At 47.4% G+C, this 17279-nt stretch overlaps 1 protein-coding gene across 1 annotated transcript in view; it reads left to right on the plus strand.

Moving 5' to 3' along the window:
* Positions 1-513: 513 nt before the first annotated feature.
* LOC130491283 (autism susceptibility gene 2 protein-like) overlaps positions 514-17279 on the plus strand; it is a 290302-nt gene continuing 273536 nt past the window's right edge. The window contains exon 1 of the mRNA XM_056864994.1: positions 514-840. Within this exon, the coding sequence (XP_056720972.1) occupies positions 514-840 (327 nt within the window). The remainder of the gene's footprint in view (positions 841-17279) is intronic.

Here is a 17279-nt window from a genome sequence, read left to right on the forward strand (position 1 = left end):
CCGTTCTGCCTTGGGGTTGGGGTTCCTTCCCCCCCTTCAAGAGGATTAAAAAAAAATTAAATATATATCAATAAAGGGTGGAAGAGGAAGAGGAGGGGTGAGGATCCAGCCCCCCGACGCTTCCTGGGATCGAGGCATTCCGTTACTCGAATTGATCGCCCGCTGCTGCCGAGGGGGGATTTCTGTAGGATTTCTCTCTTCCTCCCCTCCGAAGGAGACCGGCGCTCAGCCATTGACTTTCCTGCGCTCGCTCGAAGGGATCTCTCGGCATTTCTTTTTCTGCTTCTCTGGGTTTTGCTGCGGTTGACATTCCTGGGAGTCTTCCCCCACCCCCTTCTCCGTCCCCCCCTTTTTCTCCTCCTTTTCTCTCTCTCTCTCCCCCCCCCCTCGAATCCACCGGCGGGTGGGGTGGGGGAGCCGGAGTCGAGGGGGGGGCGAGGAAGAGGGAGGGCTCAGGCGGCCAGGGGGGTGGGCGGGTGGCTTTTTGGGGGGGGGGAGAGCAAAAAGCGAGCCATGGATGGCTCCGCACTCTACAACGGCTTTCGGAAGAAGAGGCGATCCCGAGCCCAGCGCGACCGGGAGAGGCGATTCCAAGGCGGATTACAAGGGGCGGCCGGCGGGGCCGCGGGGGGGGCGTCGGGCGGGGAGCCCCGGAGGACCCCCGCGCCCCCCCTCCTCTCTTCCTCGGGCTCGGAGCTCGAAAACAATGGGCACCCGCCGCTCCCGCCGTCCGCCCGGCCCAAACCCCCCAGGAGGAAGAGGAGAGAGTCTTCCTCCCCCGAAGAAGACATCATCGATGGCTTTGCCATGGCCAGCTTTGTCAGCCTGGACGCTTTGGAGGTAAGGACGCGACGCCCCCCCCCCACCCCGCCTTTGCCCCCCCCTTCAGATGCCTGGAGAAGGGGAGGGGGGCCCGTGTTTGCTCTCGGTCTCATTGTTTGCTGGTGGGGTGACGGGGCTGGTCCCCCCTTCTCTCCCCCCCCCCGGTTTAACAATGCAGATCTTTGCTGGGGTTTTGCTAGTGGGGTGACGGGGCTGGTCCCCCCCTTTCCCCCCCTCTCCCCCCCTCTCCCCCCCTCTCCCCCCCTCTCCCCCCCTCTCCCCCCCGGCTTAACAATGCAGATCTTAAAGCACCTGATGGCTCGATGGGGCGGGAGGGGAAGCCTGATAGACACAGACGCGTAAAATGTGTTTTGGCTGGCGTTTGATGGATGTGCGGCTGGGGGGGGGGAGAAAAAGAGGAGGGGGCGGGTGTGTTCTGGGAGCTCCTGCTGTCGGAATAGGGATGGTCGCTGCTTGGTTTTCTGTGTGCGGGGGGGGGAGCGATGGGGGGTGTCTTCCTAGCGACTGGGGAGGGAGGAACCAGAGGAGGGGCGGCGGACGGACTCGCCCTCCCTCCCTCCGTGCGCTCCGAGGTTGGGCGACTTGGAGGCGTTGGAGGCGCCGAAAGGGGCGTGCGCGCCTGGCGGCGGGGGTCTCCCCTCCCGGTGGCCCTCCAAAGGGCTGGCCGCGAACCCCGGTGGTCGGCTTCTCCCGTCGAGATTGCGCTCTCCGCCCCACCCCCTGCACCCCCAATTTGGAAACTGCCTTTGTGTGGCTCGTGCGCATGGGGGAGAAGCCGGAGTCTCTCTCTTGGGCCAGGACCAGGACCAACGGGTTGCAATTAAATCACAAGAGTTTCCCTCTAGACATTAGGAAGAATTTTCTGACCGAGCGGTTCCTCGGTGGAACGTGTTTCCTTGGGAGGTGGTGAGCTCGCCTCCCCTGGAGGTTTTGAAGCGGAGGCTAGATGGCCGTCTGTCAGCAATGCTGATTTGATGACCTTAAGCAGATGATGAGAGGGAGGGCATCTTCTGGGCATGTAGGGGTCACTGGGGTGTGCGTGGGGGGGGGGAGGTAGTTGTGGCTTTCCTGCATTGGGCAGGGGGTTGGACTAGATGACACAGGTGGTCCCATCCATGATTCTATGTATCTAGGACCTGCCCTGGAAATCTCTGCTGGTGGCTTGGGGAGGGGGAGATGCTGGAAGGGTGTGTGTATAGGGTGGAGGAAGCTTGAGTCGGTTTGGGGAGTGCAGGGCCCTCAGGAAAGGAATGTTGACCCCCCACACACACACACATACCTACTTGTCTACAAAATCGACCATAGGAAGCTTGCATTGGTGTTTTTTCCTGTCCTGGATAGGCTCCATGGAGCCTCCTTCCTATCAAATCTCCCCTCCCTGAAGAACTTCTGCCAAATGATGGTTGTCAGTTTCATTCTTCCCCTTTGTTAGTCAATTTCAGTCCACCTTGATCTTGGGGGTCCAACCTGCATGCTTCCTTGTTTTCCTGGCATTGCCAAAGCTGTTACTTGGGAACTGCTCGAGGGGGTGTGTGTCTGGCTTTTTTTTAAATCCAGTCTATCTCTTCCCCCCCCCCCCAATTCTGGAATGTGAAGATGTCTGAGGATTCTAGTTCTGTTGTGGTAAAGGCTGGTTTGGACAGTGTGTTTACCAAACAAGGAAGAAAGCTGTATCCTTGTAATATTGAACAGGAAAGTTCAGTTCCTGATCTGCTCCTGTGGATCCAGAACTTGGTGTCTCAGGTCCCATAAGAACAAATTTGTTGCAAGCATCTCTCATGACCTGCCTGTCATTACAAGGTTCTCTGGGTTTTCTTTTCTGTAAAGATTCTTCTCTGAAAGCTTCCATACAGGCTGCGTTCACCCATGTTACCTGGTCGGCCCCTTCCACCAGAGTTGTCCTGGAATTAACAGGATCAAGTGTGGACACATTGTAGTATCCTGGGGGACTGGCTCGGGAAGGGTACAGTTGTATGACTTCAAGGAAAGGCTTGACCCTCTTCATTTAATGATTGCAGGTGGTTTGGTAGAATTAGGGTTGCCAGATCCAGGCTGGGAAACTCCTGGAGATTTGCGGAGGGCAGAGACGTCAGTGGGGTACAATGCCTTAGAGTCCACCCTCCAAAGCATCCATTGCAATTCCAGGGGATGAGTTGTAATTCCAGGGGATCCCCAGGTCCCACCTGGAGGCTGGCATCCCTAGGTAGAATGCATAGTGTGTGTATTGGAGAACTTCAAGGTGGCTTGTATTTGAGTATGTGTACTGTGTTCACAAACACCACTGTAGCAATTTGGGACTGTGGCAATGAACTCTAGACCAAGTATACAGAAGTGAGAAGAAGAAGGAATACCCTGCACCTAGCTCGAGGGGTTTGGAGACCAAGTCCTATGAGGAAAGGCTGAAGGAGCTGGGTATGTTTAGCCTGAAGAGAAGACTGAAAGGTGATATGATAACCGTCTTCAAGTACTTGAAGGGCTGTCATAGAGAGGATGGTGCCAAGTTGTTTTCTGTTGCCCCAGAAGGTTGGACTAGAACCAACGGGTTGAAATTAAATCAAAAGAGTTTCCGTCTAGACACCAGGAAGAATTTTCTAACAGTTAGAGCAGTTCCTCAGTGGAACAGGCTTCCTCGGGAGGTGGTAAGCTCTCCTTTCCTGGAGATTTTTAAGAAGAGGTTAGATGCCCATCTGTCAGCAATGCTGGTTCTATGACCTTAGGCAGATCATGAGAGGGAAGGCATCTTGGCCATCTTCTGGGCATGGAGTAGGGGTCACTGAGGGTGCAGGGGGAAGGTAGTTGTGAATTTCCTGCATTGTGCAGGGTGTTGGACTAGATGACCTTGATGGTCCCTTTCCAACTCTTATGATTCTGTTGTAGCTTCTCAGACTTCCTTCCCAGCGGGGGCAGTCCATCTTTCAACACAAGGTCAACAGAGCACAGTGATAACGCTTGTGGAGAAGAGAGGATTTCTGCAGGGGACACTCATCACTGAGCAAGTTTCAAACTTGGCACGTGGCTGTCGATTTCCTCTCCTGTGCAATTGTTAAAGATGCCGGAACCCAAGCGACTGTTGAGAAAATGGGCCGGTCCTGCTAACTAGTCAAATGGGAGAAGTTCCCCATGTTCTGTTCTTTGGAATGGAGAATGGACTATGGTAACCAGGCAGTGGTTGTGGCAACTGAGCATGGATGCGGAGGGTGTGGTAGAGTAAAGGTCATTGGTTGAGCATGCACGTTTTGTGCAGAAGGTCTCAGGCTCAGTCTTTGGCATCTCCCTTTAAAAGATCTATGCTGAGGCAAACCGGCATCTTGATTCAGTGCAATGCATTTTCATCTGTCCGTATAAAGGCTTATGGAGAGATGTAGCCAATGTGGGACAGAAAGGCCTATAGAACAGTTGTTGAGCGCGTGCAGAAAGTCCGGGGTTCAATCAGAGGCTTCTAGCAGGCAGTGCAAGAAAAAGGCCTTTCTCTGCTCATGATCCTAGAGAGCTGCCACCAGTCAGCAAAGACCATACTGACCAACAAAGATGGTCAGGGGTCTGGAGACCCATGAGGAAAGTCCCATGAGGAAAGGTTGAAGGAGCTGGGTATGTTTAGCCTGAAGAGAAGACTGAGAGGGGACATGATAACGGTCTTCAAGTACTTGAAGGGCTGTCACATAGAGGAGGGTGCTGACTTGTTTTCTGTTGCCTCAGAAGGTCGGACCAGAACCAAGGGGTTGAAATTAAATCAAAAGAGTTTCCAACAGTTAGAGCGGTTCCTCAGTGGAACCAGCTTCCTCAGAAGGTGGTAAGTGCTCCTTCCCTGGAGGTTTTTAAGCAGAGACTAGATGGCCATCTGTCAGCTATGCTCATTCTATGAACTTAAGCAGTTCATGAGAGGGAGGGCATCTTGGCCATCTTCTGGGCATGGAGTAGGGGTCACTGGGTGTGTGTGGGGGAGGTAGTTGTGAATTTCCTTCATTGGGCAGGGGGTTGGACTAGATGACCCTGGTGGTCCCTTTCCAACTCTGTGATTCTATGACCAATAGCCTGACTCAGTATCAGCTGTTGGAATCTCTCCGCCTTGCTCTTCCATCTGCAAAACCTGGACCAGGATGCTTGTACATAATGCGTTTTTTAAAAGCTGCTTGCTTTTTTTAGGTGGGCTACGATTTGAATAGATGGGAGTTAGTGGTCTGGCTTGGAAACGGATGGCTGAGTTGAGATTCAAACCCACACTTACAAAGTCTGCATGTAAGGCCCTGAGCCGCCAATGCAAAACTTTGCAGAGAGGAAGAAATGGGTGGACATTTGGTACATGTGAGCCAAAGTGGCTCTGCTTTGAGTTGGATTTAATAGGGTTTTATATCTGATTAGTTGGAGACGAGGACTAAACCCCGCCAAAGTCCTTGGGTCTAAAAAGTTTTATGGTAAACTTAAAAGCATGCCGATGCTCTTCTTGCTAGTAGATTAACTTGATTGCCCTGGGTTTTCTTTCTTCGCAACGTCTGTCTTTTTTTCTTTTAATGGAATAATGGTGACCTCGATCTCTTCCTCTGCACACTTGTGACGCCAAAGTTGTTGTAGCTGCTGCTGGCTTCCCCCCACCCCCAAGGTGGGGCGAGGTGAGCGGGTAGCTGAAGCAGACCCATTGGTGAAAGCTGAGTGTACTTCTAAGTCATAGAAGTGCAATACAAACTGATGTATATCAAGTGTTTGAATACAGTAAGCATTCTTTACAAAAGACCTGTGAGAGAGGCTGTATTTTATTGCTGGATTGCAGGCAGTGGGTGATGTGAAAGGCATTGATCGGAGGGCCAAACTAGACATGATGGAGTCCACGTAGGGTTGCCGGGTCCCTCCTCGCCACCGGCGGGAGGGTTTGGGGGCGGAGCCTGAGGAGGGCAAGGTTTGGAGCGGGGAGGGACTTCGATGCTGTAGAGTCCAATTGCCACAGCGGCCATTTTCTCCAGGTGAATTGATCTCTATCGGCTGGAGATCAGTTGTCATAGCAGGAGATCTCCAGCTAGTACCTGGAGGTTGGCAACCCTAAGTCCATAGGTCTGACCCATTGATGATGACGCCATTTTAAAAGGATTTAAAACAATGAGGATTAGGCCCTTGCTTTAAAATGGCGGTGGCCGCGGGTTGGACCTGTGGACACGGTCGCATCTAGTTTGGCCCTCGAGAGCCGCTGCCAGACAGGCTAGCCAATGTCGGCCTTGACAGGTCTGATTCATAAGGCAGCTCTGTGTGCTTTTAAAAAATAGTTTAAAATTATACAATTCTTAACACCGCATTAAAAAAAACAGGACTGAACAAATGTTTGTTATTTTCTTTGTGCCTAGATTCCTGTATATTTTAGTCAATTGTTTCATTTCCGAAACGGCGAGGGAGAAATGTTTTTTTTTTGGGGGGGGGGTTCTCCATGGCAGGGAGGAGACATCCAACATCATTCCTATGCTCTAAACCTCTCCGCCACACTGTCTTTCTGATATTCCCTGGGGTGATTATTCAGGATGGGTTGTGCGGTGGAGGGCATTAGTGCCCTGACAAAATCAAGTATGAGCTTCTGGCTTCCCCCTTCCTCTGGATTTCTGACCATTTCTGTATTGCTTTTCCGAACGCAAGCTTTCACTCAAAGCCATTCACAACAGGAAAAAATAAAATCATCTTAAAATTTTCTAAAATGAATAAACGCCCACATTTGGAATGTAATAGAGGATGAGAGGCTCTTTCCTGTTCTGTTGCTTTATTATTTTTGAAAGCTTGCTCTCCATTACATTTTTTTTTTTACTCTGTAATACTGGGAGTTGAACTAGGAAAATTCCTGCAATTAATTCCAGAATGGGAGCTCACGCTGTTTGCCATAGTTTCTTTGGGTTGCTTGTCACTCTCCCCTACGTACAGATGATTGATATGCGCATGTGCATTGATTGTTTGTTGTTTTGGGTTGATACATACATGCGCTCCTGTGCATTGGTAATTCCCCAAATAAATAAAAAAAGAATTGTTATACATCCATGTTCAGATCAAGCATGTGTGCTTTCTACAGTGTTTCATCATGAGCCTGTCAAGAATGTCATGGGGAAGGAAGAAGCATATGACCTGAAAGCTATATCAATCTAGGCATACTCAGTTCTTTGTACCAAATTTTGACATTTAAAAAAATGGAACAATTGGGGAAGGGCCTTGGCTCAGTGGTAGAGCATCTGCTTGGTATGCAGAAGGTCCCAGGTTCGATCCCCGGCATCTCCAGTTAAAGGGACTAGTCAAGTAGGTGATGTGAAAGACCTCTGCCTGAGGCCCTGGAGAGCCGCTGCCGGTCTGAGTAGACAATACTGACTTTGATGGACCAAGGGTCTGATTCAGTAGAAGGCAGCTTCATGTGTTCATGCGTCACTTTCTAAGGAATCAGTTCTGGTTTGGAAATAAGCCCAGATATTTTAGAACTTTATGATATATGGGGAAATTCTTATACGTTTTGGAAGAATTCTCGATTTGTAATTTGTGAATGGTGAGGCAGGAAATGCATACTTACAGTATGCATCCTTACAGCTAAATTGTTAGACTGGGAATTTGAAAATTTTAGGCTAAAATGTCTGCTTCACCATGGAGCCTGGTGTATCTGTGTCCATTGGCCATATTTTCATTTTGCCTTCCTCTTACGAGCTCAGGGTGCCATACAGGGTTTTCCTGCCTTCAGTTTTTCCTCGCGCTTATCCTGCGAGTTAGGCTAAGACGACTTGCCCAAGAACACCTGGTGAGCATTACAGCTCAGTGTGGATTTGAACCCAGGTCTTCCCTAGTTATAGCCCAAGGCTGTACTCTGTTTCACTTTCCTTGGTTGCTACACCATACTGCCATTGCTCATAGTACTGGGCGAGCCACTGTCCCTTAGTGTATACTGTCCCAACAGATTCTTTGTAAGAAAAGGGATAATTCTTGTGTGCCTTCTGCTCCTTGGAAGGGTCAGCTCAGGATTGAGTTGCGGAAGGCCAGGTTACATTTTTAATTGATGTTGTAGTCATTGTTCACCAGGAACCGGCCTCAAATTCTCTGATTTTACACCTTGTAACTTGGACCAGCGTCCAGTTAATTACCAATTCATGTGTGTGACCAAAGACCTGTGCTAGCTTCCCTGTGGTTGCCTGCTCCGAAAGTGTAGCCATGTTAGTCTATTGTTGGTTTTGCTTCAAAGTGCCCTTAAAGGCACACAAATGTGCTTGGGGGTAAATATTCTGCTGGAGACTTCAGTGTAAAACTACTGAGCTAGAATAGATCAGCCAATCTGGTTCTGTTCAAGCATAGCTAGAAAGGCAGCGTTCTCGCCAGTGACTTCTAGTGAACAGGTTACTCTGTTCTTGGAGTAATCTGGACTCTGCATAAAAGTGCCACAGGCTTTGCATTTCTTCTACTCCTCTGTTTTATATTTTCCTCCCTCTGTACCTACCTGGGTGCAACTGAAGCTTCCTTAGGAGCCAGTGGTTGGGTGCAAAAGGTAGGCGTGTTTTAAATAAATGGATATATACGTATCTGCCAAATCTGGATGCTTTTGTGCATCTGACAAAGTGAGTTGTACTCCTTGAAAGCTTATGCCATGATAAGTCTTCATGCCACAAGAATTCTCTGGGCTCCACATTGCTTTCATTGTATAGGTTAGCTTTGAAGACAAAAAACCCCAAAACAAAACACAATAATTGGTGCAAGGGAATTATATTTTAATAAATTCTGTAACCCCTACGCAGTTTCTTCAGGGGAACCTTTCTCCACATCTGCGTCCCGTGCAAGCGATCTTTGATCGTCTTGTTACTTCCACTCTGACACTGTCTCTCTGATTGTCTTAGGATATTAACATGAAAAGCAATAACTTGATTTGGACTGTTTACCGAATAGGACCGTCCGTATTTTCCTAAAGCAATACAGATCTTGCTAATCAGGTATAACTTGAGCCTAGAGTTCTGTGGACCCCCAGAATAAGTGAGCAGGCATCTTTTTATTTATATTTAAAAGATGAGTGATGAGTTCCATAAAGCTTCAAGCATCTGGAGATGAGCATGTTAGGTTTTGGGGAAAAAGAGGATGTTGATCTGGTAACGCTGAGTGTTTTTTTTTTTTAAAAAAACAATTGAGCACAGTTAAATGGGAAGAATGTTAATTGGTTTTATAGACTGCCTGACCTTGGTTCTGGGGTCAGATTCCACAGTTAGCAAATAAGGTAGCAACATCAATATAAGATGCAAGGGAAAGCCTTTCAATGGATATGGTGGGGTAGGTTTCTTCATACTATCCACTGTTACCAAAGAGTTGATGGGGCAAACCCATTATATCTTAGTTTGTAATTGAGTGACTCAGATTTTCATCTGATCTTGGAAGCTAAGCAGGGTCGGCCCTGGTTAGTTCTTGAATGGGAGACTACTGAGGAAGCCCAGGGTTGCTAGGCAGAGGCAGGCAATGGCAAACAACCTCTGTTCGTCTCTTGCCTTGAAAACCCTATGGGATCATAAGTTGACTGTGGCTTGATGACACTTGGCTGTGACTTGACGGCACTTTCAACCACCAATGTACTAAACTCAGCTCAATCTGAGCATGTTCTGGCTGCATGAGGCAGTGGTATCGGTACAGCTAGGAATGGGGCTGTGTAGGACTGTCATTCCAGATCAGCGCGCATTTCTTTTCTTAAATTTGTACACTATATAGAGTTCTTGATGTAGCTTCTTGTGGCCTCGTCATTCTTACTGAGGGAGTGGCCTGGGGAATTCTGGGAACAGTGTAGGGCAGCGTTTCCCAATCTGTGGGTCCCGACCCAAGAGTAGGTAGCAAAGCCTGTGAATGTGGGTTATAGGCTCTTGCTGTTTTATTGATTTAGGTAAATTTTTTACTTGGATGCCTCAGGTAACAATTATAACACAGGCAAACTTAAAATGCACAAAACCAATGGCTGCCAAAGACCTAAGGTTCAAAATTCACTGGGCAATAAAGTGATCTGTCACCATACCAAGTAAATTAGGACTTGTGGGTCACCATGCCAGGCAAAAAGACCTTCTTCCCTTCCCCCACATCACTTACACCTTATGTGGAAGTGATCATATACAGTCATATGTTAATTTTTGCTTACACGGTGCTCTTCATAATAGTGTGTAGTGTTTGGGCCTGTATGTGTGTATTCCCACAAAAGGACTGGCAATTGGACCTTACAGAAATTCACCTTTGTTCAAAGCATTGCCTAAATATACTCGAACGTATCCTAGAGGCACGTAAGCCAATGCTCAGCAAGTCTCTCTCTCTCTAAATCTGCATGCCATCATCCCATCTGCAGAGCGCGAATAATTGTAAGCAGTTGTTCCGTTGCATTTCATCTGATCCAGCCAGATGTTGCTTGCCGTTCCTCTGTGTGCTGAACAAACAAAGTGATAACAAACTAAGCGATGGGAGACTGTTCAATATTAAAAACAGCCGCAACAAGCGCACACTGTTCCCCTCCCGAAACGTTCAACATGTTGCTAATGGGCAGTGAGGCTGGTCTGCTTAGAAGGGAGCTGTGCTTGTGCTGATGTTGGCTTAGTGCCGCAGTCCATTTAATTGGATGGCACAGGCACCCAAATGCCCTTCGCTGTTGTGGTTGGTGTTGGACTTGGTGGGAAAGAAGGGAGTGAAGAATTGGGTTGCCAGCTCCGAGTTGGGAAATATCCGGAGATTTTTTGGGGTGGAGCCTGAGGAGGGTGGGATTTGGGGAGGGGAGGAACTTCAATAACATAGAGTCCAATTGCCAAAGCAGCCATTTTCTCCAGGTGAACTGATCTCTATCAGTTGGAGATCAGTGGTAATAGCAGGAGATCTCCAGCTAGTACCTGGAGGTTGGCAACCCTAACCATGAAGTGGGATGGGGGAGGGACTGGAGTTAATTTTGCCCAGGCTCTCCAAAACCTAAATCTCAGCATGCTAGGAGGAGCCCAAGAAACAGACAGCAAAGGCATCAAGGGTTGACATATTAAAAGATTGAATTACACAACACGGAAGTCCATGGGAAAAGGTCTCGGGAACTGGATGGGAACACTGAGAAGTGACAGGTGATGTCTCTTGCTAGAACATGTGAAACTTTCAGGAGATCTATTGCTGTATATGTACACCTTTCCAAACTGCAAGGCCATTTATGCAGGGTCAATGTTGATGCTCACTCAAAGCTCTGTTTTTAAATGCAACCTTTAAAATGCCTATTCATGGTCCCGACGCAAAAGGAGAAATTCCACACACCCCACTCGCCTGCTCCTTCGCTTGCATAGCCATTGGCAATGGTCGGTTGCATAGCGAAGCTGTGTTTGTGATTTTTCAGGGTTCTTTCAGTAAATGCTTCTTTACGGGGGGGGGGGGAGCAAACACAAAAGGTCGCGTTAAAGGGGCTCTTAAGAAATGCGAAGCAGGTATGCACCGACTTCGCAGTCACTTCCTGAATGACGGTTCAGCATGAAAAACTCAAAAAAATATGCGGGGCACTCTCTGATCAATAGCAAAAAAGGGAACACGTAGCACAATTTCATCCTTTTTTTTCTTTAAAAAGAAAAACTCGTGCGTCCTCGTTTTGGGGGTCATGAGCCAGAAACTGAGCCAAAGATGCGGGGTTATACTGGGTGGCCCTTTTCCCATTTCTAGGGCTTGGTGAAGAGACCCTGTAGGATCCCGCTCAGGAGCTGACCTGGAAGCCTCGTAATTATCTCCAGCTAAATTAGTAGTTTGAGCTTCGTTTGAAGCGTAACAATACATTGGAGTCGGATGAAGCTTATTAAAAATAGCCCAAGCGCTCGAGTTCCGCGGAGGTCTCCGATGTAATTAATAAAAATAGAGTTTGGAAATTGCAAGGTGAAATGTGGAAATGTTGAACTCTCCCTGGTTTGCCGGAGCTGAACTTTTAGATTGATAGGGCAATTTGGCAGGACAGTGTTTAACTTTTCTGCTGAGTGATTTCTTCACAAGGTTCCCCCCCCCTTCAAAGCACTTCACTAAGTGCTCTATTTAAAACAAACAATCAGGAAACCAGCCTTTTTGTTCTTGGGCCCCAGTTAATGTTGGAAACCCTCTGACATTATAGAAGATAGGGTTGCCAACATTCAAATGGGAATTCAGCCAAAAAAAAGTTAGCCTGCTGTCTAGTGAAGTGCAACAAAATAACAGCAGTAGAGAAAATTGCAAACCATGGAATTTTTGAAAATGCTTATATAATATATTAAACAAGTTGCATATGTCAATGTGTGTGTGTGTGTGTGTGTGTGTAAAGTGCCGTCAAGTCGCAGACGACTTATGGCGACCACTTTTGGGGGTTTTCATGGCAAGAAACTAACAGGTGGTTTGCCAGTGCCTTCCTCGGCACAGCAACCCTGGTATTCCTTGGTGGTCTCCCATCCAAATACTAACCAGGGCTGACCCTGCTTAGCTTCTGAGATCTGACGAGATCAGGCTAGCCTGGGCCACCCAGGTCAGGGCGCATATGTCAATACACTACATATAAAGGAAAGTCAAGCAATGTCCACAGCCAGTGCCATAAGACTCCTTGAGACCAAAGTCCATGAAGGTTGATCTTCTCAGAGTAGAAAAATTGATGCTTTGATTGTGGGATCCTGCATGGTGGGGAGAGGGTTGGGGTCACTGGGGATGTGGGGGGGAAGGTAGTTGTTAATTTCCTGCATTGGGCAGGGGGTTGGACTAGATGACCCTGGTGGTCCCTTCCAACTCTATGATTCTATGATGCTGGACTTCCAGGCAAGGTGCAATGACCACGTAGTGGGATATGGTATTGAGAAATCCTAATAGGATGGGTACGGTAATCACCGCGAGTCCTTCATACAAACTAGACAGGGATCCAGGTGTAACCCTGTTTCGACAGAGTCTTCATCAGGATTCAACATGCTGTTCTGGAACTCGAAGGTTCTCCTTCAAGTTCAATTCAGCATGTGAACGGGCTACTTAGCAGTCCATGTTGAATCTTGATGCCTGTCAGATGGAGATCAGTTGTAATAGCAGGAGCTCTCCAGCCACCACCTGGAGGGTTTATGAACTTTCCTCTGCTTATGTTTTGATGAGTGGAAATGCTACCACCTTCTATTTGACAACTTGGTTCTATCCTGGCAAGATGGTGAACCATGCTGGACAAGCTTTGAAATCCTATAGCATCGTGTTTGACTCATGTTGTTTCCCTATAGTGGATTTATAGGTTTATACCTGGTTGTTACACGATTGTACAGTCGGTATGTTTGAATAGTTGGATTTGTAGTATATTATTATTCTCAGCGTTACTACTGGTGTGTTTATTAGCCTATTCTGCTGTTTGTTTGCCATTCCACCTGGAGGCTAGCAACCCTACTGCCAAGTGTTTTTAGAAAGTGGGTGGGGCCAGGTGGGGCTTTTCCCGATTGGGGATTTGATTGGCTTTGCAGATTTTGTTTAAAACTTTGTTTTGGCCACAGCTGCCCCCACAGCAGAAGGATCCTCACTGTGTGACTGGAGGTAAGATGCAGCAGCCATATTGTCGCTGGGCCCACCACACTGTGCCAGGATTCCAAAGGCGCCCGCCGGCTCAAAAAGGTTGAGGACCCTGCTCTAACTTAAGCTACTATCCTCATATGCAAATGTGGCTTCTAGAAGCTCTTAGAAATTAGTCTATGAGCAATAAAATTAGCTTTAGGCGTAACAATTTTACGCTGCAACACCACAGTCACAGAAAAGATGATTGGGTTTCACTAAGGATACCACGGAGAGAAAGAGGATCCTTAAAGAATTGGTATGTAAATATTAACTGCAGGGATAGATATGATTTTTTAAAATTATACTTAGTTTGATAGGATTATATGTTGCATTATATTATTTACAAATTATAGTGAACCGAAGGCGTAACTGGCAAGCGTCATACGAAAACAGCTCTTAACACACAAAAATCCTCTCCTCGTAACTCCGGGTAGCTGAAGAAGAATTTGAAACAGCAGCTACACCGGGAGCCCGTACTGCCCTACGGGAGAATTCCAAAAGGACTTTTGAACGTTGCAATTTAATTGGAGCTGTCGTACAATTTTGTTTTGCATAATTTTGACTTGAAACCTACAATACGTGTTTTGTTTGGGGAAAAAAAGTGAAAACACACATAGTGATTTTTCAGTAGAACCTTATTGTAAATATTTTGAAGAAACCGACCTTGCAAACATAAAGTTATTTATGATTCTTTATTAATGTGCCTCTTGCTGTAAATTTTGAATTAACTAATTGAACAGCTGAATGTTGTTTTTGTTGACTGAAGCTACGATCTGAGCTGGGGCGGGGGGGAAACCTCCTTGGTCATAATGTTCCCCTAGGATTGGGAGGTGAGCATGTCCAGATACCCAAATTTGTTTCCCGAGCCCCGGAATTGTGAATTTTGGTGGCAGCACTGAAGGCGGGCGATTGTTATTTTCGGCAAGTTAAAGGAAATGCAAAATTCTTATCCATGCCTGTGGTAGGTACGCTCTTCTGCTCTTGCCTCCAGTCAACAGATTTTGCAGGCTTTTTGTACGTTCCCAGGCTCAGAGATGACAATGTGAGAAAAGAAATGCAGGTGTTCCGTGCGGGGAGTGGCGCCTTTTGTCGTTTCGCTTGCTACTCTGCAAACAAGGATTGTCTATTTCACCAGCCTTGCTGACTTTGACTTGGCAGCCAGCCAGGGCATAAGCACATTCGGAACATTATAGTCTTCGGGGAAACCTTCCGGGTTGTAAAATGGATACTAGGAAAATCCACTCCGTGAGAAATGGGAAAATGGCTAGTGCAGGAGAGGCTTCTCCCTCCCCAACGCACACGCTGCGGAGTTTGCCATGACAGGCTGCCAGGGCTTTAGACAAGCTCCCGTTGATCCCGTTTGCTTTTAAAGTAATGAGTTTATTAAGGGCTCTTAACGTCTTTCTCCCTGCTCTGAAGCTTGGTCTCATTTGAGAACCACAGATTGTGGGGATGGATGTTTTTAATTTGCATGGGAAACATTGGGTGCCTAACCAGCAGGAACTCCTTGCACACAAATCCCATGACAAATGAACGATGCGTGCGCGAAGATGTTCTGCAGACTTCCCCAGTGGCATCTACCAGTTGTGAATCTAAGAAGCACCCTCTTGAATTAGGCCCGAGCTCCATCTTCTCTTTTCCTTTCCTTTATTCTTAGGGTTGCCAACCTCCAGGTAGTGGCTGGAGATCTCCTCCTATTACAACTGATCTCCAGCCGATAGAGATCAGTTCCCCTGGAGAAAAAGGCCGCTTTGGCAATTGGACTCTATGGCATTGAAGTCCCTCCCCAAACCCCGCCCTCCTCAGGCTCCACCCCAAAAACCTCCCGCCAGTGGTGAAGAGGGACCTGGCAACCCTACTACAGCCTTCTTACTCCACTGCCCTACTCATTGTATCTGACAAAGCGAAGTTTACCTCGCGTAAGCTTATAATATAATTGTACTGTCAAACCTCAACCAACTCATGGTCACCCCAAGACTATGAGGTTTTCAAGGCGTGAGATGGGCAGAATTGGTTTACTATTGCCTTCAACTATATAGCGACCCTGCCTTCCTTGGTGGTCTCCCATCTGAGTACTAACTGTGGACGACCCTTCTTAGCTCTGACTGGGTGGAGCTATTCAGGCTGCTAATGAACACATGAAGCTGCCTTTTACTGAACCAGATCCTTGGTCCATCAAAGTAAGTTTTATCTGCTCTGACCGGTAGCAGCTCTCCAGGGTCTCAGGCAGAGGTCTTTCACATCACCTACTTGCCTAGTCCCTTTAACTGGAGATGCTGGGGATTGGAACTGGGACCTTATGCCTGCCAAGCAGATGCTCTACCACTGATAAAAACCTGTGCCCTAGAAACAAATGTTGTTAGTCTTTAAGGTGCTAATGGACTAGAATTTTACTCTGCCCCTTGCTGATCTTTACAGCCTCTGTAATTCAAGTTGAATTCTGCAGTATGGTCCCATGCTTGATTTGGACATTGCAGCAGCCCTTTTAAAAAAATCTGCCTTGCATCTGTAGGGCTGCCAGCTCTGGGCTGAGAAACACTTGAAGATTTGAGGGGTGGAGGCTGAGGAGGGCAGGGCGTGGAGAAGGGAAGGACCTCAGCAGGGTATAATGCCATAGTGTCCATCCTCCAAAGCAGTCATTTTCTCCAGGGGAACTGATCTTGGTCATCTGGAGATCAACTGTAATAGATGGACATCTCCCAGTGCAACCTGGAGGTTGGCAACTCTAGGCATAAAGGAAGGGTTAGTCATGCAGGGTTGACCTTCCAATGAACTAAGTGCTGCTCCTCTGGCTTTGCTTGTCGGTTTGGATCAGTGGTTCCCAAAGTGGGCAGTATCACCCCCTTGGGGGCGGTGGGATTACCTGGGGGGGCACTAAGAGGCAAGGGGGCAGTAGGTGGGCGTTAAGGTGGGCCCCTTCAACTGTGTTGTTCCACTAATTTACAATAGATCAAGCTATGGCACCATGCTGGCAAATTTGGTGGAAACTAATCAGAATATTTTCCCAGACTTTGAAGAGCAGGTACCACTGGATCAAGTTCACCAGTTTTGTTGAATAAATTTCAACTAAAAGGTTTTAATTTGATTTTGAATAGATTCGCAATGGTTTGTTAGTTTTGAAATTTTATTGTTATTATCTTCTTTAGTGAGTCATGCAAACCTCTATTTTGAATAATGCTTTTTATGGGATAGGGTAGGGGGCGCTGGGGTTGAGTTTGTGAAACCGAGGGGGCGGTGGCCCGAAAAGGTTGGGGTCCACTGGTTTGGCGGTACAAGAAGATTCCAAAATCAGAAAGGCTATGCCCCTGCAGGTCAGGAGACGCCGAAACCACCGAGCGTGTATTGTTCAGCTGTTCATTCTATCATGAGGCCCGTATGAGATTAATTGCTCCCCTGGTCAGTGAATTCCCCGATAGGTCAATAGAATTCCTGACTAAGAGGCTCCTGATGGGTGAAACTCCACACCTTTCGCTCCCAACTGCCAAATTCTGTGCCATTGCAATTAAAATTCGCAAAAAAGAACGGGAACAAAATTACTAAATCGGGCTGTACTTTTAGAAATATTAAGTTGTTAATTCTTGTGATTTGCTTTAGTATCCTACATTTTAACATCATTAGTCTTTTATCTATTTTTGTAATTTATACGAGTGTTACAGTTTTATTAAGTCAGATAATTTTATGTATTAACCTTTGGCTGGTCAAACAGATTCTGTTTGTCTGTCGTCTGTCTGTCTGTCGTCTATCTGTCTATTTGGTTTGGATGGATGGAGAGCCTCATGTAGAGTCAGAGAGGATCTGGAGAAAGCAGGGCCCCCGTGGGCCAGAGATCAAAGAAATCTGGGGTAGGGTGGGTTGGGGGAGAGAAGGGAGCTGTATTTCATACTGCTCCGGCATCACCTGCCAACTCTTACCGTTCCGCCTCTGGTAATGAAGACATT

This window comes from Euleptes europaea, chromosome 19, assembly GCF_029931775.1.
Source record: "Euleptes europaea isolate rEulEur1 chromosome 19, rEulEur1.hap1, whole genome shotgun sequence".
Classification (NCBI taxonomy): Eukaryota; Metazoa; Chordata; class Lepidosauria; order Squamata; family Sphaerodactylidae; genus Euleptes; species Euleptes europaea.